The sequence below is a fragment of the Heterodontus francisci genome, chromosome 7 (assembly GCF_036365525.1).
Source record: "Heterodontus francisci isolate sHetFra1 chromosome 7, sHetFra1.hap1, whole genome shotgun sequence".
Lineage (NCBI taxonomy): Eukaryota > Metazoa > Chordata > Chondrichthyes > Heterodontiformes > Heterodontidae > Heterodontus > Heterodontus francisci.
The window spans coordinates 114168768-114192855 of record NC_090377.1 but is presented as its reverse complement, the minus strand read 5'-3'; the positions used below and the strand labels follow the sequence as shown (position 1 = coordinate 114192855).

The 24088-nt window shown below is 44.8% G+C and overlaps 1 protein-coding gene across 1 annotated transcript; it reads left to right on the top strand.

The window, feature by feature from the left end:
- The first annotated feature begins 10690 nt into the window (after positions 1-10690).
- LOC137372414 (RING finger protein nhl-1-like) lies at positions 10691-23686 on the top strand. Its single transcript, XM_068036303.1, has 3 exons — positions 10691-10748; positions 10862-10926; positions 22976-23686. The coding sequence occupies exons 1-3, from the start codon at positions 10691-10693 to the stop codon at positions 23684-23686; spliced, it is 834 nt and encodes a 277-aa protein (XP_067892404.1).
- The last annotated feature ends 402 nt before the right edge of the window (positions 23687-24088 follow it).

The following is a 24088-nucleotide window of genomic DNA, read 5'->3' as shown; positions in this document are numbered from 1 at the left end:
TGACAGGGTAGATGCTGGGAGGATGTTCCCCCTGGCTGGGGAATCTACAGCACAGAGTCACAGTCTCAGAATAAGGTGTCAGCCATTCAGGACTGAGATGAGGAGAAATTTCTTTTCTCAAATGGTTGTGAATCTTTGGAATTCTCTACCCTAGAGAGCTGTGGATACTCAGTCATTGAGTATACTCGACAAGAGTGCGATAGATTTTCGGATATAAGGGAATTAGGGATATGGTGATTGTTTGGGAAGGTGGAGTTGAGGTAGAGGATCAGCTATGATCTTGTCGAATGGCACAACAGGCTCACTGCTGAACCTCCTACTTGTGTGTCATTAGCTAATTTTGAGATTGTTTTTCCTATGCCCTAGTCTAAATCATATCTATACACTGAGATCAGCTACCTCAGGGATCTAACCTGGGGCACATATTCCTAATGGCTCAATGCCACACCAGCAAGACCCTATATCCCACAGCCCGCCAGGTTCTCAAGGGAGACCCAGAGATTTACTGAGTAGTCAACAGTCACAAGGCAAGTCTGATTAGGCTCCAGGAATGGACTATGTGTTCTCCTTTCGGGGGTTGGTGGGGGTGGGGGTGTCAGCCCACTGCACATTCTTGAGGGACGATCGATCCTTTTGCATCAATTCGGTGACACCACAGAGGTGACCCCTTTCAGTTGTATGACTAATACCTGCCAACTGGGCTGGTGAAATCCAGCTGCCATAGCAACCATGTACAAGCTCTGCTTGACGGTGGATCTGCTCTAATCCTTTGAGTAATTAATCCTGACGCATCCTCAGCTTCACATTATTTAGTCTACTCAATCGCACAGGGCCCTAATCGATGAACTTAACCCACTGAATGTTAAGGTGGTTCGATGATTTCCAGAGAACCCAATGGATAAAGAAGGAACAGCATGAGAAAACAGTGCAAGGCAAATAAAGGACGGGAAAGGGAGCAAGAGGGGTTACAGTAGTGTAGTTGTTAGATTATTGGACCATTACAGGAGTACAAATCTCACTATAGCAGTCTGAAAATTTTAATTCAGTTAAAAAATTTGGAAATAAAAAGCTCAGTTAGATGGGATGGTGCATCATGACAGAGAGAAGGTGAATGAGGTAGAGTAAGAGAGGGGATGGGGCAAATCTGAGATACTTTGTGTCGTTGCACTGTTGGTATGCGGTGTGTTGCTACCCTGCATGTGGGTACACTTGTTTTTGCTACAACAGCATGCGCCCCCGCTATATTTCCTTTAAAGGTTTTTCTTTTGAATAACCCCTTTTCTCTCTCTCTCGCCCACTTCTCTTTTACTGAAGGTGTGGACTTCTGCCGGGGAAGCCATTCCACTTGCACCAGAAAATGAGAGACTAACCGAGCTGGAAAATCAGTTTTACATAAGAAGCAAATAAGGTTTCAGATGGATGGGCAATGGGACAGGGAATTACCAATTATAGCAACGCAGCCAATACTGGCTGGGCCTTTTGTCACCTGGCGCCATATGAGTGAAATAGAAACACGGCAATTCAGTGCCTAGAATAAGCCACTCAACCCAGCCAAGCCTCTCCCTCTGGAACATTAACTCTCCCATTGAAGCTCATCCCTCTGGCACATTTTGAAAGGAGCAGGAGCCCAACCTCTCCTAAGTAAGATCAGTTAACTCAATACAGACCAGTGAAAGTCGTCTGTTCACAAAAGCTTCCCTTCAAGCTTCCAATTCTGCTGAAACTCTCTTGTTAACTGCTACCAATTAAACTGTGCTCAAAGTGGGAATCTATGGGGAAACTGCCATTAAGACAAACTGACTCTTAAGCAGACTATTACCTCTCACCCCCATATTCTCTCCATTTACCATTTTGCACAGACCACAGATTTCCGACTGAAGATTAGGCCCTACTTACCATCGACAGCCCCCTAGTTACATGAACGCTCAGATGTGAAGCATTCGGCACCTGCCATTGCTCTCTTGCAGGTTCTGCTTTCACCACAGCTGCCAGTTACTGTAGAGACACAGTAATCCCTTAATGCTCTCAGGATTCTGACCAATCCTTTCTCAAATGCACATCCAACATTGGCCGGCAGCAAGTCATCACTATTTGAAACAAACAGACCCCTCTACTCCCATTATACAAGGAAGGTCAGCCCACTTAGTATAAATCCTGTAAATTTATTAAGCAGTATGGACTGCAGTTCTTAGACTGAGGTTCAAGCAACACCATTGCTACACAACACCCAATCTGTGCTGTATCTACCCTGGGAGTGTTTGATGGGACAGTATAGAGGGAGCTTTACTCTGCAATTGACTTGTGCTATTATCTGCCCTGGGAGTGTGTGATAGGACAGTGTAGAGGGAGCTTTACTCTGCAATTGACCGGTGCTATTTCTGCCCTGGGAGTGTGTGATAGGACAGTATAGAGGGAGCTTTACTCTGCAATTGACTTGTGCTATTATCTGCCCTGGGAGTGTGTGATAGGACAGTGTAGAGGGAGCTTTACTCTGCAATTGACTGGTGCTATTTCTGCCCTGGGAGTGTTTGATGGGACAGTGTAGAGGGAGATTTAAGTTATATCTAATCCGAGAGACCGGTACACTCAGCTGTTTCTTGATATTAGTTGATCACTGGCATCTGTGATGCTGGAGACCTCAGGAGGAGGCTGAGATGGTTCATGCGCTCGGCATTGCTGTTTGAAGATGGTTGCAAATGCCTTGTCTTTTGCACTTGCATAAGCTCAAGGGAAGATGGTGGCATAGAGGTAATGAGACTGAACTAGTAATCCAGAGGCCCAGGCTAATGCCCTGGGGACATGGGTTCAAATCCAACCATGGCCGCTGGTGGAATTTACATTCAATTAATTAATAAAAAAATCTGGAATTGAAAGCTAGTCTCAATAATGATGCCATGAAACTATCATCGATTGTTGTAAAAACCCATCTGGTTCACTAATGTCCTTACCTGGGTCTGGTCTACATGTGACTCCAGACCCACAGCATTGTGGATGATTCTTAACTGCCCTCTGAAAGCAAGCCACTCAGTTGTCAAGGGCAATATGGGATGGGCAACAAATGCTGGCCTTTCCAGTGATGTCCATATCCCATGAAAGAATAAATAAAAAAAGGTGCCTGGCTTCCCCATCACTGAGGATGGGGATGTTTATGGAGCCTCCTCCTCCAGTTAGTTGTTTAATTGTCCACCACCATTCAAGACTGGATGTGCCAGGACTGCAGAGTTTTGATGTGATCTGTTGATTTTGGGATCGCTTAGTTCTGTCTATAGCATGCTGCTTCTGCTGTTTAGCATGCCTGTAGCCCTGGGTTGTTCCCTAGGTTGGCACCTAATTTTTTGGTAAGTCAGGTGTTGCTCCTGGCATGCTCTCCTGCACTCCTCATTGAACCATGGTTGATCCCCCGGCTTGATGGTAATGGTAGAGTGAGGAATATGCTGGGCCATGAGGTGACAGATTATAGTTGAATACAATTCTGATTCCTATATAATTATCTGTTTCCTGGGGTGATACTTGGTTCTGTGTTATTATCTGGTTCTGGGGGTATTATTTGGTGCCACAGGACAAGAGGATTGTAAATGTTATACCCTGTGCAAAAAAAGGGAGAACTATAGTCCTGATAACTACAGGTCAGCCAGCCTAATGTCAGTGGTGAGCAAACTTTAAGAGTCAATAATCCAAAACAAATTCTGGGCACCACACTTTGGGACGTCCAGGCCTTGCAGAGGGTGCGTAGGACATTTCCTAGAATGGTACCAGGGATGAGGGATTTCAGTTACATGGAGAGACTGGAGAAGCTGGAGTTGTTCTCCTCAGAGCAGAGAAGTTTAAGGAGGGATTTAATAGAGGTGTTCAAAATGATGAGGGATTTTGATAGAGTAAATAAGGAGAAACTGTTTCCAGTGTTAGGAGGGCTGGTAACCAGAGGACACAAATGTGGAGTGTTGCTATGATCTGGAACGCATTGTTTGAAGGGGCGGTGGAAGCAGATTCAATAGTAACTTTCAAAAGGAAATTGGATAAATACTTGAAGGGGAAAACAATTGCAGAGGGGGAGAGGGAATAATTGGATAACTTTTTCAAATGGCCTCTTTCTGTGTTGCGTCAGTGGATCCTTAACTTGGCTGTTGTGCCAGAATTGGGGGGGGAAATGGAGTTTTGCTGCCAGCCTGTAAGCTTCTGATTAACTGGCCAAAGTTTTTGTTCAACATTAAAACCAACCTCTTGTGGTCTGTGCAACTTGTCACTTGGCGTCCAATTGCATTGGGTTTGTTAGTGAGAATAATTGGAAAGTAACCCCCCCCCACCCCCCCACCCCCCCATTGCTATAGCAATGTTGGGGACTCACAGGCCTCCTTTGTTCAACCTCAAATTTTGGGGAGTATAGCGGAGGATGTAGTTGTCTCATTTACATCCGCTTGTTACATGCCTCCCATATATGGATGTGGGTACTGTGTCGTGTTCAGCCCTGCCTATGGGATACAACAGCCATGAAAAAATAGGCAGATGCCATCCAATTTTCGCACCAGCCCACCCGCCCAAATCATTGGCAGAATGGGCAAGGAACCTCCACCTTTATTTTTCCACTGTGTTCTGTCATCTGTTTAAGGCCCTGACTCATATTGGGTTACAGTGCCAATCTGCCAGTTCCCCAGAGCTTTCACTCACCTTGTAATCACTCTTCATATATGAGTCCAGGCAGTGATAGGCTATTCAGCAACTGGGTTCCAGCACAGCTGTCTTCACACTCCTGTCTTCAGCCAGTGTGTCTGTCTACAGGCGACCAATCAGCAACATGATACTGAATCCAGTGGAGAAGTGGTTTGAACCCAGGGATCTCTTGGCCTGAGTGGATCAAGGCCAGCACACTGACCCACTGGGGTTACATTTTGTGCCAAATCCCGACAGCAATGGACAGAGTACACGTTCATCCCCTCATTCTGGCCTGGGTCTGTATCTCTTCCTGACCCATTGCACCGAGTACTCATCCCAGGAGGACCCTACTCGAGGACAGCTATTAGGAAAATTATTTCCTCTCATCCTGGAAGATTCAAGATTCTGTTGAAACAACCCGCACCCCTGACAAGAAGAAGCAATGTTGGCCCTGGGACAGTGCTGGCTCTTTCTGGGACTTCCCTTTGGGACCCCTCTCTGGAATCCCTCTTAGGGATTCCCTCTCTCTCCGGGCCTTCTCTCTGGCACCCCTTTCTGGGGCATCCTTTCTGAGATAACCTGTTCTGGGATCCCTCCCTCCATCTCTAGGACTCTCTCTTGAAACCTTTCTCTGGGCGTCTGACCCCCAATCCCCTGCCCCTCTCTGGCATGTCTCTCTTCCCTAAAACCTTAAAAGGAATTCAAAATAGGGATTTGGCTCACCTGTGCTCAGATCTATGAACCTTTGGAAAATGGCAGAGTTGTATCTGCAGTGAGACATCTTTGGAAAGAGGTTGATATTTTGCAGGAATGATGTTTGTTGAGTGAAAGCTCTTTCTCTTACTCTGTTTCTTACGATTATTCTCTCTACGTCTGTCTTGTGTGCTTGCTGTCTCGTTCTCCTTGTTTGTCTTTTATTTATATTTGCCTATCTCTCTCTGTCTTTATCTTTATGCATGTGTGTCTCTGTCTATCTCTCCCTCTGTCTTTCTGTGTGCATTTCTGTCTTTTTCTGTGTGTTGCTGTCTGTCTTTTTTTGTGTGTCTGTGTGTTTTTCTCTCTATGTGTCTCTCTTTGTCTGTCTTTCTCTGTGTGTGCCTCTCCCTCTCCCTCTGTCGCTGTCTCCCCCTAGAGCTGAAAGTGTTCTCCTCTCTGGGGGAGGTGATCCGTGGAGGGAGAGGATCCAGTGTCTGTCGGATCAGGTGTAAAGCTTCTCTCCTTACAGAGCAGGCTCACCATCAATCTCTTGGATATCAGGAGCAGGTAAACAGCCACAACAGGCAGGAGGCAAAGGATCGGAGCCCACTCACTGTGATGGAGCAGGTTCCAGAGAGAACAGCACAGCCAGCCCGAGGGTAGCAGTCGGAGGTATTTATATTTAAAGAGAGGGTTTTTCTTCTGGTTGGTGAGTTTATTACTCATTTCTGAGTCAGTTTCACACTCACATTGGGGTGTGTGTGTGCGTGAATGTCTGTATGTGGGAGGAATTAGCAGAGTCCTACTGGATTTCATACTGTTTTATTTTAGAGCCTGAGGTTGCTGTCTGTTTTCTTTGAAGCTGCATGTTGGGTTACACCTCCTGGCTTTGCTCTTAAAGGAACCACAGCCCCAGCTCGGTCCTCAGAAATTGTTTGGATGGATTTTTACTCTTTATCAGCAATCCCATTGCATTGGCTTCTTTAAATGTATTCTCACGCTGTGGGCGTCATTGGCAGGGCCAGCATTTATTGCCCGTCCCTAATTGCCCTGAGAAGGAGGTGGTGGGCCTTCTTCTTGAACAGCTGGTAGCGGGTTTGATACAATTGAGTGGTTTGCTAGGCCACTTCAGAGAGTAGTTAAGAGTCAACCACATTGGTGTGCGTCTGGAGTCACATATAGACCAGAGCCGGTAAGGATGACAGATTTCTTTTCCTAAAGGACAAATAGTGAACCAGATGGGTTTGTACAATAACCTGGTTTTACGTGGTCACTTTTACTGAGACCAGCTTTTTATTTCCAGATTTCTAAAAACTGAATTCAAATTTGATTTCATGTTCTCTGGATTTAGTCCAGGTCTCTGGGTCACTAGTCCAGTAAGATAACCGCTATACCATTGCACCCAAATGGTGCACATGACACCTCCAGGAAATATCTCACCCTCCTCATGCTGCTCTTGTAAAGATGCCAGTGACTAATATTTGCTGATTCCAGATGGGGGAAAGCAACTACGACTTGCATTTATATAGCGCCTTTATACGTGTAAAACATCGCAAAGTGCTTCACGGGAGCGTTATCAGACAAAATTTGACACTGAGCCACAAAAGGAGGTATTAGGGCAGATGACCAAAACCTTGGTCAAAGAGGTAGGTTTAAGGAACATCTTAAAGGAGGATAGCGAGGTAGAGAGGCGAAGAGGTTTAGGGAGGGAATTCCAGAGCTTGGGGCCGAGGCAACTGAAGGCACAGCCACCAATGGTGGAGCAGTTGAAATCTGGGATGTTCAAGAGGTCAGAACTAGAGGAGCGCAGATATCTCGGAGGGTTGAGGGGCTGGAGGAGGTTACCGAGATAGGGAGGGGGGAGGCTGCAGAGGAATTTGTAAACAAGGATGGGAATTTTAAAATCGAGGCTTTGCTGGACCGACAGACTGAATTGTCTCCTTCTGTGGTGCAAGATCTATGGGTCTGTGCCCGACTGTGCTGTGTGGACTGATACAGCAACAGCCCCGAACAGTGCCCGTGTGGCAGTCACACACAAATCTGTGGAAGTTGTGAGCACCAAATTTAAAGGTTGACCAGGCTGGAGCTCTTTTCTATGGGAAAGAAAGGACAGACAGGAGACCTAACAGAGACCTTCAAAATTACAAAGGGGTTCAACTGAGTGGACATGGAGAAACTGTTTCCTCTTGTGGGTGATCACAGCATAAGGGAGCATAAATATACGATAGTCACTAACAGATCAAAGAAGCTAGGAGGAATTTCGTTACACAGAGTGTGGTGAGAATGTGGAACTCGCTGTCACAGGGAGAGACTGAAGCAGAGAACATTAAAGCATTTAATGGGAACCTAGGTAAGAACATGAGGGTGAAGGCAATAGAAGGAAATATGGGCAGGATGGGATAAGGTAGTAGAATGGGAGGAGGCTTGTGTGGTGTATAAGAACAGGTATAGACCAGTTGAGCTGAGTGGCCTGTTGATGTGCTGTAGGTTCTATATAGTTTATGTGAAGCTGAAGTGTTTGAGTTAGCATCATACCTGCAGTTATTGCAAAGCTGCATTGGTCCAGAGCTTCACAGAAGCTTAGAGGAGGGCAGCAATTTGGTAATTCCTTGGCTGGCACCAGATAGAATGACCTTGAAATCTGTCAGATTGTTGTAAAAACCCAACTGGTTCATTAGCATCCTGTAGGGAAGGGAATACGCCACTCCAAATGGTCTGGCCTACATGTGACACCAGTCCCACAGTGCTATTCGCAAGTGGACTCTGAAGCCACCCAGTTGCACAAAGAACTCATAACCCTCACGTTCTCAAAGCCTTGTGAGAGTCGCCCACCAGCTGGGAACAAATATTTTGTTTGAAAGCTTGTTTTACTCCTGTACAGATGCTTTAGCATTGAGATTGGAAGATTCATCTTTGCATTTCCTGTGAATGCCAATGGAAAATTAATGAGCTGCACATTCCTGGCCAACGGACAATTCCGTTTTACCATTTCTTCCCTTAATTCCTGCTTCAGGCAGCGAGAACCCAGGATGCCAGAGGATGGGACCATTCCGGTTAGGTTTTACTCCAGATTTTCTTTACTGAAGCTGGATCAACATAAAGTTTTATTTCTGTCAGGTCTGTCAAGTCCTCCACCCTCCAATAGTGCCTCGGGTTTCTGGGTTGTATGCCTCGGAACTGTGATGTCCTTCACTCTTTCAATCCAATTCAACATTGGTCCTCCTTCAACAATTCCTCAGTTTCACTCAATCCTGAGGAAGCTGATCTCTCCATCCTTTGTCCGGTTAGTTTTTTTTTGATAAAGGCTAAATCTGCCTAGGACTTGAATCTCTTCCCATGTCTGACCATTCCCACACAACCTACCGACTGTGTTCCACCCTGAAACAGTATTGCCGGAGCATAGAATTGGTGTGGATGGATGGATAGGAATATGGGAAGAGGGGAGAGGGAATGGATGGGACTGAAGGGGGGAGGGAAGGGGAAATTGATGGGAGTAAAGTGCAAGGGAAGGAGGAAAGGGTGGGAATAAAAGGGATTGGGAAAGAGGAATGGATGGAAATGAAGGGAGACGGAAGGGGGTTGGATGGGAATGACGGAAGGGGAAGGTGGAATGTATGGGAATAATACAGAACAGAAGAAGGCACTGAATGAAAAGGGTTGCAGCTGGGAGCAGTGCTTTGGGGTTGGGGATAAAAGAGCACCAGCAGAAGAGATGCAATTAAAACCGAGAGGGGAGGAGAGCATGTTGATACAGAAGGCTTGAATTGAAGGGGTTTTGAGAGGATATTGTCAGCTGATGTATACACCTGTACAATCAGGTGTAGGAACTCTGGCGGTTCCCTGGCCAGGCCTGAAGGTGCTGAGGTCAAATACAGGCCTCAGTCATTGACCTGGAAGAGATCAGTTCAATCAGAACTCTTTTCTGGATGCCTCCTGACCCTTGCAGTTCAATGGGTGGTGGAGTTACAATGCGGAGGAGGGAAAGATGCTATAACTCGGCTTTTATTATCTGCAGGCTGCAAAGAGCAGGAAATGAACCGTCTACTGGTTGAGCAGCTGCTGACCTGCTCGGTTTGCCTAGAGCGTTACACCAGGCCCAAGCTCCTGCCTTGCCAGCACACCTTCTGCCAGGATCCCTGCTTGAACGGCCTGGCGGACCAAGACCGCCAGAAGGTGAAATGCCCCGAGTGTCGGACGGTCCACAGGATCCCCCGAGAAGGCGTCGCTGGGTTCCCAAGCAACAGAACCATTCTTGCCTTTCTGGACATCCCCATGGGGCAAATCACCAGCCAGGCCAATGATGGGATCCTTACCTGTGGCTTATGCGGCCTGAAGAAGGAGCTGGCCTTGTGCCACCATTGCCAGGAGCAGCTCTGCCATTCCTGCCATCACTTACATGTGGAACGGCTGCGGCTGGAGCTCAGGAGTTTGGTGTCCCAGTTGAGAAGGTCCATCCCCAAGCTCTCTGGTGCCCTCGAGACACTGGAGTGGAGGTCTGTGACACTGAAGGAGAATGGAGAGGCGGTGCGAGCCGAGATCAGCCGCAACGTGGAGCAGTACATTGCCGAGCTAAAGGAACGGGAGCGTGTGTTGATTCTGGAGGTGGGCAGCTTGGTACAGAGCGCGCACAGGACTCTTTGGAGAAAGCAGGAGGAACTGGAGCTTGGGTTGGCCACTGTAACCAGCCACTGTGACTGTGTTGACAGCAGGTTAGCTGACAGTGGCAGCCTCCTGGGTACTGAACTCTGGCAACTGCAGAAGCAGTCCAAAGAGCTGATCAACCAGATCAGGCAGTTGGAGAAGCTGGAACGGGAGCGGCCACAAGTTCTCACGTTCGTGCCCAGCGCTGCTCTCTACTCTAATGTTGTTAATTTCGGAACTGTATCCTGGGTTACAAAAGACTCAACAACATCACCGCTCATCTCTTCCAGTTTATCCAGACATCAAGTTCAGAGGTCTTATCCATGCCTCACTTCAACGCCAAACAGCTTTGAAATGTATCCCCCACCGGCTATAACATCCAGCCTCCTGCCTAAGACATCCACTAACATGTTAACCTCAAGGACACAGGAAGGGCAAAGGTCAAACATGTTAGGCCTCACGGACTCCCACACTCTAGTGATTGAACAGCTGGACACTGGCAACCATCTGCGGGGTTTCCGAATGACTGGTCACAGTCTCCTGCTCCACTATCAAGAGAAAGGGCGCATGAAATGCAAAATAGGATCAAAAGGAAGTGACCTGGGTCATTTCACCTGGCCAAGAGGGGTGGCTGTGACCCCAGAAGGTGACTTGGTGGTGGCAGACAGCAGTAATCACAGAGTTCAGGTACGATGTCAATGACATGTTCTGTCAACTACCAACCTATAAACCGAAATCAGTCAAGTACAAGGATAAGGTGGGTAAGTGGAGATGAAGTAAAAGATCTGCCATGATCTTATTGAATGGTGGAGCTCACTCGAGCAACCATAATGTTAACTCCCCCTACTAGTTCTTAAGTTCTTATGTTCTTAAGTATATGTAGAATTGAGGGTCAGGCTACAAATAATGACCACAGAACCTGATATTTGCAATTCAGAGGTAACTGGGAATTGATAGTCCTCAGTCCAGTATCTGTAGTACACACATTGAACCGGTATCTATAGTATACACAGTGAGCCCAGAATCTACAGTACGCACAGTGAGCCCAGTATCTACAGTACACACAGTGAGCCCAGTATCTATAGTACACACAGTGAGCCCAATATCTACAGTACACACAGTGAGCCCAGTATCTAGAGCATACACAGTGAGCCCAGTCTCTATAATACACACTGTGAGCCCAGTATCTATAATACACACTGTGAGCCCAGTATCTATAGCAAACACAGTGAGCCCAGTATCTATAGTATACATAGTGACTCCAGTATCTACAGTACGCACACTGAGCCCAGTATCTATAGTACACACAGTGAGCCCAGTATCAATAGCATACACAGTGAGCCCAGTATCTATAATACACACTGTGAGCCCAGTATCAATAGCAAACACAGTGAGCCCAGTATCTATAGTACATACAGTGAGCCCAGTATCTATAATACACTGTGAGCCCAGTATCTATAGCAAACACAGTGAGCCCAGTATCTATAGTACATACAGTGAGCCCAATATCTACAGTACACACAGTGAGCCCAGTATCTATAGTACACACAGTGAGCCCAGTATCTATAGCAAACACAGTGAGCCCAGTATCTATAGTACATACAGTGAGCCCAATATCTACAGTACACACAGTGAGCCCAGTATCTATAGTACACACAGTGAGCCCAGTATCTATAATACACACTGTGAGCCCAGTATCTATAGCAAACACAGTGAGCCCAGTATCTATAGTACATACAGTGAGCCCAATATCTACAGTACACACAGTGAGCCCAGTATCTATAGTACACACAGTGAGCCCAGTATCTATAATACACACAGTGAGCCCAGTATCTATAGTACATACAGTGAGCCCAATATCTACAGTACGCACAGTGAGCCCAGTATCTATAGTATACACAGTGACTCCAGTATCTATAGTACACACAGTGAGCCCAGTATCTATAATACACACACTGAGCCCAGTATCTGTAGTACACACAGTGAGCCCAGTATCTATAGCATACACTGTGAGCCCAGTATCTATAGTAAACACAGCGAGCCCAATATCTACAGTACGCACAGTGAGTCCTGTATCTATAGGACACACAGTGAGCCCAGTATCTAAAGTAAACACAGTATAGAAAGTGAGTCCAGTATCTATACTACACACAGTGAGCAGAGTATCTAGAGTACACACAATGACTCCGGTATCTGTAGTATACACAGTGACTCCAGTATCTATAATACATACTGTGAGCCCAGTATCTATAGCAAACACAGTGAGCCCAGTATCTATAGTACACACAGTGAGCCCAGTATCTATAGTACACACAATGAGTCCAGTATCTATAGTATACATAGTGACTCCAGTATCTATAGCATACACAGTGAGCCCAGTATCTATAGTACACACAATGAGTCCAGTATCTATAGTATACACAGTGAGCCCAGTATCTATAGTACACACAATGAGTCCAGTATCTATAGTACACAAAGTGAGCCCAGTATCTATAGTACACACAATGAGTCCAGTATCTATAGTATACACAGTGAGCCCAGTATCTATAGTACACACAATGAGTCCAGTATCTATAGTATACATAGTGACTCCAGTATCTATAGCATACACAGTGAGCCCAGTATCTATAGTACACACAGAACTGACAGTGAGTCCAGTATCTAGAATTACACACAATGAGTCCAGTATCTATAGTACACACAGTGACTCCAGTATCTATAGCATACACTGTGAGCCCAGTATCTATAGTATACACAGTGACTCCATATCTATAGTACACAAAGTGAGCCCTGTATCTATAATACACACACTGAGCCCAGTATCTGTAGTACACACAGTGAGCCCAGTATCTATAGTACACACAATGAGTCCAGTATCTATAGTATACATAGTGACTCCAGTATCTATAGCATACACAGTGAGCCCAGTATCTATAGTACACACAGAACTGACAGTGAGTCCAGTATCTAGAATTACACACAATGAGTCCAGTATCTATAGTACACACAGTGACTCCAGTATCTATAGCATACACTGTGAGCCCAGTATCTATAGTATACACAGTGACTCCATATCTATAGTACACAAAGTGAGCCCTGTATCTATAATACACACACTGAGCCCAGTATCTGTAGTACACACAGTGAGCCCAGTATCTATAGCATACACTGTGAGCCCAGTATCTATAGTACGCACAGTGAGTCCTGTATCTATAGGACATACAGTGAGTCCAGTATCTAGAGCATACACACTGAGCCCAGTATCTGTAGTACACACAGTGAGCGCAGTATCTATAGCATACACTGTGAGCCCAGTATCTATAGTAAACACAGCGAGCCCAATATCTATAGTACGCACAGTGAGTCCTGTATCTATAGGACACACAATGAGTCCAGTATCTATATTACACAAAGTGAGCCCAGTATCTATAGTACACACAGTGAGCCCAGTATCTAAAGTAAACACAGTGAGCCCAGTATCTATAGTACACACAGTGAGCCCAGTATCTATAGTACACACAGTGACTCCAGTATCTATAGCATACACTGTGAGCCCAGTATCTATAGTATACACAGTGACTCCATATCTATAGTACACAAAGTGAGCCCTGTATCTATAATACACACACTGAGCCCAGTATCTGTAGTACACACAGTGAGCCCAGTATCTATAGTACACACAGTGAGCCCAGTATCTAAAGTAAACACAGTGAGCCCAGTATCTATAGTACACACAGTGAGCCCAGTATCTATAGTACACACAGTGAGCCCAGTATCTAAAGTAAACACAGTGAGCCCAGTATCTATAGTACACACAGTGAGCCCAGTATCTATAGTACACACAGTGACTCCAGTATCTATAGCATACACTGTGAGCCCAGTATCTATAGTATACACAGTGACTCCATATCTATAGTACACAAAGTGAGCCCTGTATCTATAATACACACACTGAGCCCAGTATCTGTAGTACACACAGTGAGCCCAGTATCTATAGCATACACTGTGAGCCCAGTATCTATAGTACGCACAGTGAGTCCTGTATCTATAGGACATACAGTGAGTCCAGTATCTAGAGCATACACAATGAGTCCAGTATCTATATTACACAAAGTGAGCCCAGTATCTATAATACACACACTGAGCCCAGTATCTGTAGTACACACAGTGAGCCCAGTATCTATAGCATACACTGTGAGCCCAGTATCTATAGTAAACACAGCGAGCCCAGTATCTAAAGTAAACACAGTGAGCCCAGTATCTATAGTACACACAGTGAGCCCAGTATCTATATTACACAAAGTGAGCCCAGTATCTATAGCATACACAGTGAGCCCAGTATCTATAGTACACACAGTGAGCCCAGTATCTAAAGTAAACACAGTGAGCCCAGTATCTATAGTACACACAGTGAGCCCAGTATCTATACTACACACAGTATAGAAAGTGAGTCCAGTATCTATACTACACACAGTGAGCCCAGTATCTAGAGTACACACAATGACTCCGGTATCTGTAGTACACACAGTGAGCCCAGTATCTATAGCATACACAGTGAGCCCAGTATCTATAGCATACACAGTGAGCCCAGTATCTACAGTACACACAGTGAGCCCAATATCTACAGTACGCACAGTGAGCCCAGTATCTGTAGTATACACAGTGACTCCAGTATCTATAATACACACACTGAGCCCAGTATCTATAATACACACTGTGAGCCCAGTATCTATAGTACATACAGTGAGCCCAGTATCTATAGCATACACAGTGAGCCCAGTATCTACAGTACACACAGTGAGCCCAATATCTACAGTACGCACCGTGAGCCCAGTATCTGTAGTATACACAGTGACTCCAGTATCTATAATACACACACTGAGCCCAGTATCTACAGTACACACAGTGAGTCCAGTATCTATAGGACACACTGTGAGTCCAATATCGAGAGAATACACAATGAGTCCAGTATCGATATTACACACAGTGAGCCCAGTAGCACACACAGTATAGACAGTGAGCCCAGTATCTATAGTACACACAGAACTGACAGTGAGTCCAGTATCTATAGTACACACAGAATAGACAGTGAGTCCAGTATCTATAGTACACACAGAATAGACAGTGAGCCCAGTATCTATAATACACACACTGAGCCCAGTATCTATAGTACACACAGTGAGTCCAGTATCTATAGGACACACTGTGAGTCCAGTATCGAGAGCATACACAATGAGTCCAGAATCGATATTACACACAGTGAGCCCAGTAGCACACACAGTATAGACAGTGAGCCCAGTATCTATAGTACACACAGAATAGACAGTGAGTCCATTATCTAGAATTACACACAATGAGTCCAGTATCTATAGCACAGACAGTGAGTCCAGTGTCTATAGTACACACAGTGAGCCCAGTATCTATACTACACACAGTATAGAAAGTGAGTCCAGTATCTATACTACACACAGTGAGCCCAGTATCTATAGCATACACAGTGAGCCCAGTATCTATAGCATACACAGTGAGCCCAGTATCTACAGTACACACAGTGAGCCCAATATCTACAGTACGCACAGTGAGCCCAGTATCTGTAGTATACACAGTGACTCCAGTATCTATAATACACACACTGAGCCCAGTATCTATAATACACACTGTGAGCCCAGTATCTATAGTACATACAGTGAGCCCAGTATCTACAGTACACACAGTGAGTCCAGTATCTATAGGACACACTGTGAGTCCAGTATCGAGAGAATACACAATGAGTCCAGTATCGATATTACACACAGTGAGCCCAGTAGCACACACAGTATAGACAGTGAGCCCAGTATCTATAGTACACACAGAACTGACAGTGAGTCCAGTATCTATAGTACACACAGAATAGACAGTGAGCCCAGTATCTATAGCATACACAGTGAGTCCAGTATCTATAGGACACACAGTGAGCCCAGTATCGAGAGCATACACAATGAGTCCAGAATCGATATTACACACAGTGAGCCCAGTATCTATAGTACACACAGTATAGACAGAGCCCAGTATCTAGAATTACACACAATGAGTCCAGTATCTATAGCACAGACAGTGAGCCCAGTATCTATAGTACACACAGTATAGACAGTGAGCCCAGTATCTATAGCATACACAGAATAGACAGTGAGTCCAGTATCTATAGCACAGACAGTGAGCCCAGTATCTATAGTACACACAGTATAGACAGTGAGCCCAGTATCTATTGCATACACAGAATAGACAGTGAGTCCAGTATCTAGAATTACACACAATGAGTCCAGTATCTATAGCACAGACAGTGAGTCCAGTATCTATAGTACACACAGTATAGACAGTGAGCCCAGTATCTATAGCATACACAGAATAGACAGTGAGTCCAGTATCTATAGCACAGACAGTGAGTCCAGTATCTATAGTATACATAGAATAGACAGTGAGTCCAGTATCTAGAATTACACACAATGAGTCCAGTATCTATAGCACACACAGTGAGCCCAGTATCTATAGTACACACAGAATGGACAGTGAGTCCAGTATCTAGAATTACACACAATGAGTCCAGTATCTATAGCACAGACAGTGAGTCCAGTATCTATAGCACAGACAGTGAGCCCAGTATCTACAGTACACACAATGAGTCCAGTATCGATATTACACACAGTGAGCCCAGTAGCACACACAGTATAGACAGTGAGCCCAGTATCTATAGTACACACAGTGAGCCCAGTATCTATAGTACACACAGAATGGACAGTGAGTCCAGTATCTAGAATTACACACAATGAGTCCAGTATCTATAGCACAGACAGTGAGTCCAGTATCTATAGCACAGACAGTGAGCCCAGTATCTACAGTACACACAATGAGTCCAGTATCGATATTACACACAGTGAGCCCAGTAGCACACACAGTATAGACAGTGAGCCCAGTATCTATAGTACACACAGTGAGCCCAGTATCTATAGCATACACAGTGAGTCCAGTATCTATAGGACACACAATGAGTCCAGTATCTATAGCACAGACAGTGAGTAGAGTATCTATAGTATACACAATGACTCCAGTATCTATAATACACACAGTGAGCCCAGTATCTAGAATACACACTGTGAGCCCAGTAGCTATAGCATGCACAGTGAGCCCGGTATCTATAGTAAACACAGTGACTCCAGTATCTAGAGCATACACAGTGAGCCCAGTATCTATAGCATACACAGTGAGCCCAGTATCGAGAGTACACACAATGACTCCGGTATCTGTAGTACACACAGTGAGCCCAGTATCTATGATATACACAGTGAGCCCAGTATCTACAGTACACACAGTGAGCCCAGTATCTATAGTACACACAGTGAGCCGGTATCTATAGCATACAGAGAGAGCCCAGTATCCATAGCATACACAGTGAGCCCAGTATCTATCGCATACACAGTGAGCCCAGAATCTATAGTATAGACAGTGAGGCCAGTATCCATGGCATACACAGTGAGCCCAGTATCTATAGTATACACAGTGAGCCCAGTATCTATAGCATACACAGTGAGCCCAGTATCTATAGTATACACAGTGAGCCCCATATCTATAGTATACACAGTGAATCCAGTATCTACAGTACACACAGTGAGCCCCGTATCTATAGTATACACAGTGAGCCCCATATCTATAGTACACACAGTGAGCCCAGTATCTATAGTAAACACAGTGAGTCCAGTATCTGTAGTATACACAGTGAGTCCAGTATCTATAATACACACATTGAGCCCAGTATCTATAGTAAACACAGTGCGCCCAGTACCTATAGCATACACAGTGAGCCCCGTATCTATAGTATACACAGTGAGCCCCATATCTATAGTACACACAGTGAGCCCAGTATCTATAGTAAACACAGTGAGTCCAGTATCTGTAGTAAACACAGTGCGCCCAGTACCTATAGCATACACAGTGAGTCCAGTAACTATAGTAAACACAGTGAGTCCAGTATCTGTAGTATACACAGTGAGTCCAGTATCTATAATACACACATTGAGCCCAGTATCTATAGTAAACACAGTGCGCCCAGTACCTATAGCATACACAATGAGTCCAGTATCTATAGTATACACAGTGAGCCCAGTATCTATAGTAAACACAATGAGCCCAGTATCTGTAGTATACACAGTGAGCCCAGTATCTATAGTATACACAGTGAATCCAGTATCTACAGTACACACAGTGAGCCCCGTATCTATAGTATACACAGTGAGCCCCATATCTATAGTAAACACAGTGAGCCCAGTATCTATAGTAAACACAGTGAGTCCAGTATCTGTAGTATACACAGTGAGTCCAGTATCTATAATACACACATTGAGCCCAGTATCTATAGTAAACACAGTGCGCCCAGTACCTATAGCATACACAGTGAGCCCCGTATCTATAGTATACACAGTGAGCCCCATATCTATAGTACACACAGTGAGCCCAGTATCTATAGTAAACACAGTGAGTCCAGTATCTGTAGTACACACAGTGAGCCCAGTACCTATAGCATACACAGTGAGTCCAGTAACTATAGTAAACACAGTGAGTCCAGTATCTGTAGTATACACAGTGAGTCCAGTATCTATAATACACACATTGAGCCCAGTATCTATAGTAAACACAGTGCGCCCAGTACCTATAGCATACACAATGAGTCCAGTATCTATAGTATACACAGTGAGCCCAGTATCTATAGTAAACACAATGAGCCCAGTATCTGTAGTATACACAGTGAGCCCAGTATCTATAGTAAACACAGTGAGCCCAGTATCTATAATACACACAGTGAGTCCAGTATCTATAGTATACAGTGAGTCCAGTATCTATATTAAACACAGTGATCCCAGTATCTATAGTATACACAGTGAGCCCAGTATCTATAATACACAGTGAGTCCAGTATCTATAGTATACAGTGAGTCCAGTATCTATATTAAACACAGTGATCCCAGTATCTATAGTATACACAGTGAGCCCAGTATCTATTGTATACACAGTGAGCCCAATATCTATAATACACACAGTGAGCCCAGTATCTATAGTATACACAGTGAGTCCAGTATCTACAGTACACACAGTGAGCCCCGTATCTATAGTATACACAGTGAGCCCCATATCTATAGTAAACACAGTGAGCCCAGTATCTATAGTAAACACAGTGAGTCCAGTATCTGTAGTATACACAGTGAGTCCAGTATCTATAATACACACATTGAGCCCAGTATCTATAGTAAACACAGTGCGCCCAGTACCTATAGCATACACAGTGAGCCCCGTATCTATAGTATACACAGTGAGCCCCATATCTATAGTACACACAGTGAGCCCAGTATCTATAGTAAACACAGTGAGTCCAGTATCTGTAGTACACACAGTGAGCCCAGTACCTATAGCATACACAGTGAGTCCAGTAACTATAGTAAACACAGTGAGTCCAGTATCTGTAGTATACACAGTGAGTCCAGTATCTATAATACACACATTGAGCCCAGTATCTATAGTAAACACAGTGCGCCCAGTACCTATAGCATACACAATGAGTCCAGTATCTATAGTATACACAGTGAGCCCAGTATCTATAGTAAACACAATGAGCCCAGTATCTGTAGTATACACAGTGAGCCCAGTATCTATAGTAAACACAGTGAGCCCAGTATCTATAATACACACAGTGAGTCCAGTATCTATAGTATACAGTGAGTCCAGTATCTATATTAAACACAGTGATCCCAGTATCTATAGTATACACAGTGAGCCCAGTATCTATAATACACAGTGAGTCCAGTATCTATAGTATACAGTGAGTCCAGTATCTATATTAAACACAGTGATCCCAGTATCTATAGTATACACAGTGAGCCCAGTATCTATTGTATACACAGTGAGCCCAATATCTATAATACACACAGTGAGCCCAGTATCTATAGTATACACAGTGAGTCCAGTATCTATAGTACACAGTGAGCCCAATATCTATTGTATACACAGTGAGCCCAGTATCTATAGTACACACAGTGAGCCCAATATCTATTGTATACACAGTGAGCCCAGTATCTATAGTACACACAATGAGCCCAGTATCTATTGTATACACAGTGAGCCCAATATCTATAGTACACACAGTGAGCCCAGTATCTATCGTACATAGAGTGAGCCCAGGACCAATCGCATATTCAGTGAGCCCCATATCTATTGTGTACACCGTGAGCCCAGTATCTACTGTTTTTTCAGTGAGCCCATTATTGATAGCACAAGCAGTGACCCCAGTATCTAGAGTACACAGAGTTTGCCCAGTATCTATAGTGTACACTATGTGAACTTAGTATCTATAGTACACACAGTGAGCCCAATATCAATAGTATACTCAATGAGCCCAATATCTACAGTGCACAGAGTAAGCCCACTATCTATTGCATATACTGTGAGCTTCGTATCTAAAGTACACACAGTGAGCCTAATATCTGTAGTACACACAGTGAATGTAGTATCTATAGTACAGTGTGCGCAGCACTTATAGTGTACACAGTGAGCCCAGTATCTATAGTATACACAGTGAATGGAGTACCTATAATACACTAAGTCAGCCCAGTATCTACAGTACACAGAGTGAGCCCAGTATCTATTGTACACAGTGAGGTCAGTGTCTCTGGTATATTTAATGAGCCCAGTATCTATACACACAGTGAGCCCAGTATCTATAGTACACACAGTGAGCCCAGTATCTATAGTATAGTCAGTGAATCTAGTATGTATAGTACACACGAGGCCAGTATCTATAGTATACACAGTGAATCCAGTATTTATGGTATACACAGTGAGCCCGGTATCTATAGTACACACAGTGAGCCCAGTATCTATAGTATACACTGTGACTCCAGAATCTATGGTATACACAGTGAATCCAGTATCTATAGTGTAAACTTCGCCCAGAATCTATAGCATATAATAAGAAAGAGAGTAGCTCAAGTAAATGTTGGTTCCTTCGAGGATGAGACTGTGAAATTAATAATGGAAAACAAGTAAATGACAGAGACTTTGAACAGGTATTTTGTATCTGTCTTCACAGTAGAAGACACGAATAGCATCCCAAGAATAGTAGAAAATCAAGAGGCAAAAGGGAGGGAGAAGCTTAAAACAATCACTATCACTAGAGAAAAAGTACTGAAAAACTAATGAGACTAAAGGCAGACAAGTCTCCCGGACCTGATGGCCTGCATCCTTGGGTCTTAAAAGAAGTGGCTGCAGAGATAGTGGATGCATTGGTTGTAATCTTTCAAAATTCCCTAGATTCTGGAAACGTCCAAACAGATTGGAAAATTGCAAATGTAACAACTCTATTCAAGAAAGGAGGGAGACAAAAAGCAGGAAACTATAGGCCAGTTAGCCTAATATCTGTCATTGGGAAAATGCTGGAATCCATTATTAAGGAAGTAGCAGCAGGACATTTCGAAAATCATAATGTAATCAGGCAGAGTCAACATATTAAAGTTCTTTGAGGATGTAACAAGCAGGGTGGATAAAGGGGAACCAGTAGATGAAGTCTATTTTGATTTTAAAAAGGCATTTGATAAGGTGCCCACATAAAAGATTACTCCACAAGATAAGAGCTCATGGTGTTGGGGGTAATATATTAGCATGGATAACCAACAGGAAACAGAGAGTCAGGATAAATGGGCATTTTCAGGTTGGCAAACTATATCTCATGGAGTGCCACAGGGATCAGTGCTGGGGCCTCAAATATTGACAATCTGTATTAATGACTTGGATGAAGGGACCGAGTGTATTGTAGCCAAATTTGCAGATTATACAAAGACAGGTAGGAAAGCAAGTTGTGAGGAGGACACAAAGTGTCTGCAAAGGGATATAGATACGTTAAGTGAGTGGGCAAAAATTTGGCAGTTGGAGTATTATTTGGGAAAATGTGAGGTTGCCCAGTTTGGCAGGAAGAATAGAAAAGCAGAGTATTATTTACACAGAGACTGCAGAATGCTGCTGTGCAGGGGGATCTGGATGTCCTTGCACATGAATTACAAAAAGTTAGCATGTCGGAACAGCAAATAATTAGGAATGCTGGCCTTTATTGCAAGGGGGATGGAGTATAAAAGTAGGGAAGTCCTGCTACAACTGTACAGGGTATTGGTGAGACCACATCTAGAGTACTGTGTACATTTTGGTTTCCTTACTTAAGGAGTGATATACTTGCATTGGAGGCAGTTCAGAAAATGTTCACTTGGCTGATTCCTGGGATGAAGGGGTTATCTTATGAGGAAAGGTTGAGCAGGTTTGGCCAATACCCATTGGAGTTTAGAAGAATGAGAGGTGATCTTATTGAAACATATAAGATTCGAGGGGCCTTGACAGAGTAGTTGCTGAGAGGATGTTTCCTCTTGTGGGGGAATCTGGAACTGGGGGCAGAGTTTCAAAATAAGGGGTCACCAATTTAAGACGGAGATGAGGAGGAATTTCTATTCTTGGAGGGTCGTTAATGTTTGGAATTCTCTACCCAGAGAGCAGTGGAGGCTGGGTTATTGAATATATTCAAAGCTGAGTTAGATTGTTGATCTACGAGGGAGTCAGAGTTCTGGGGGGCCGGCAGGAAAATGGAGTTGAAGCCACAATCAGATCAGCCATAATCTTATTGAATGGCGGAGCAGGCTCGACAGGCCGAATGGCCGACTCCTGCTCCTATTTCTTATGTTATGTTCTTTTACACAATGAGCCTCGCTTCTCTAGTATAAACAGTGAGCCCAGTATCTTTGAGTTGGTCGCAGGAATGTTGCGATTCATGACATGTGCATGACACTTCAGCTCGCAGAGAAGAGTTTTATTTCAGTGTGTGATCTTTTTAAAAAAAAACTTGTTTTAATTGAGAGATTATTGGTTGTAGTTAGCCCCTTCACCAGCCCCACCAAATGATTACAGATACTTGTGACTCTCTCAAATAGGTATTTGACACAGGAGGCCGCTTCTTACGCAGCTTTGGGTCGTATGGAAGCAGTGAGGGGGAGTTTGATTGCCTGGCTGGTGTCGCCGTCAGTAACCAGGGCTGGATCATCATCGCTGACCGTTACAACCACCGGCTGCAGCTTTTCGACCGCTTGGGGCGCTTCATCCGGGCCTTTGGCCGCGAAGGCACCAGTGACGGGCTGCTGAGTTACCCCTGGGGCGTAGCTGTTGATTGCCTCGGCCTCATCTACGTTTGCGACAAGGACAACCACCGCCTGCAGCTCTTCACCCCGGATGGCCATTTTGTCCGTAAGTTTGGCCGCCGGGGCACGGGGGATGGCCAGCTGGACCAGCCCCACTATGTGGCCATTGGCACACGGAACCAGGTGGTGGTCAGCGACAGTGGCAACCACCGCGTCCAGATTTTTGACAAGACCGGGAGATTCCTCAGCAAGTTTGGCTGCGAGGGCACAGCCCTGGGCCACTTCAGGTACCCGCGCGGCGTGGCGCTGGACCACGAGGGGAACATTCTGGTGGGAGATAGCGGGAACAACAGGGTCCAGCTCTTCCGGCCAGACGGAACCTTCCTGCAGGCATTTGGGAGCTGGGGGACGGGGGATGGGCAGGTCAAAGGTCTTGAGGGTGTAGCCTTCTGCAGAGGGGACATCATTGTTAGTGACCGTGAGAATCACAGGATCCAGACATTTTAGATTGAATGTTTGGGACCTGTGGGGTTGACGGTTGAAGGAATGTCTGGTGGGGGATAGCTGATGCCTCCTTTGGGTTACCAACCCTCCAGGATTGTCTTGCACACTCCAGGAATTAAAGATTAACCCCTCCTGGATATTGCGAGGAGCAAACCCTGGAGAATAAAAACACAGAGGCATTAATAAAAAGTTGTGTTTTCATTTTCTTTTGAACACCTTGATTTATTAGTTCCAAAAGTATTGGAGATGTGGCTGTTTGACTGGGTGGTGGGTGGGGGGCGTGGTGATTGGAGGCGGGAGGTCATATGATGGAACCTCCAGGATTGCATTCAACCAGAGTTGGCAACCCGAAGCCACCTGGTTGAAAGCTCAATTAAGATCCTCGCACAGGGGCCTAGTCCAGCA

Excerpts from the sequence above, each read along its gene's own strand:
- LOC137372414 (XM_068036303.1), top strand. The coding sequence starts at position 10,691 with ATGTTCTGTCAACTACCAACCTATAAACCGAAATCAGTCAAGTACAAG. Across the intron at positions 10,749-10,861 it reads CAAGTACAAGGATAAGGTGG|TATATGTAGAATTGAGGGTC; the intron begins GTAAGTGGAGAT and ends TATGTTCTTAAG. Across the intron at positions 10,927-22,975 it reads CTGATATTTGCAATTCAGAG|GTATTTGACACAGGAGGCCG; the intron begins GTAACTGGGAAT and ends TCTCTCAAATAG.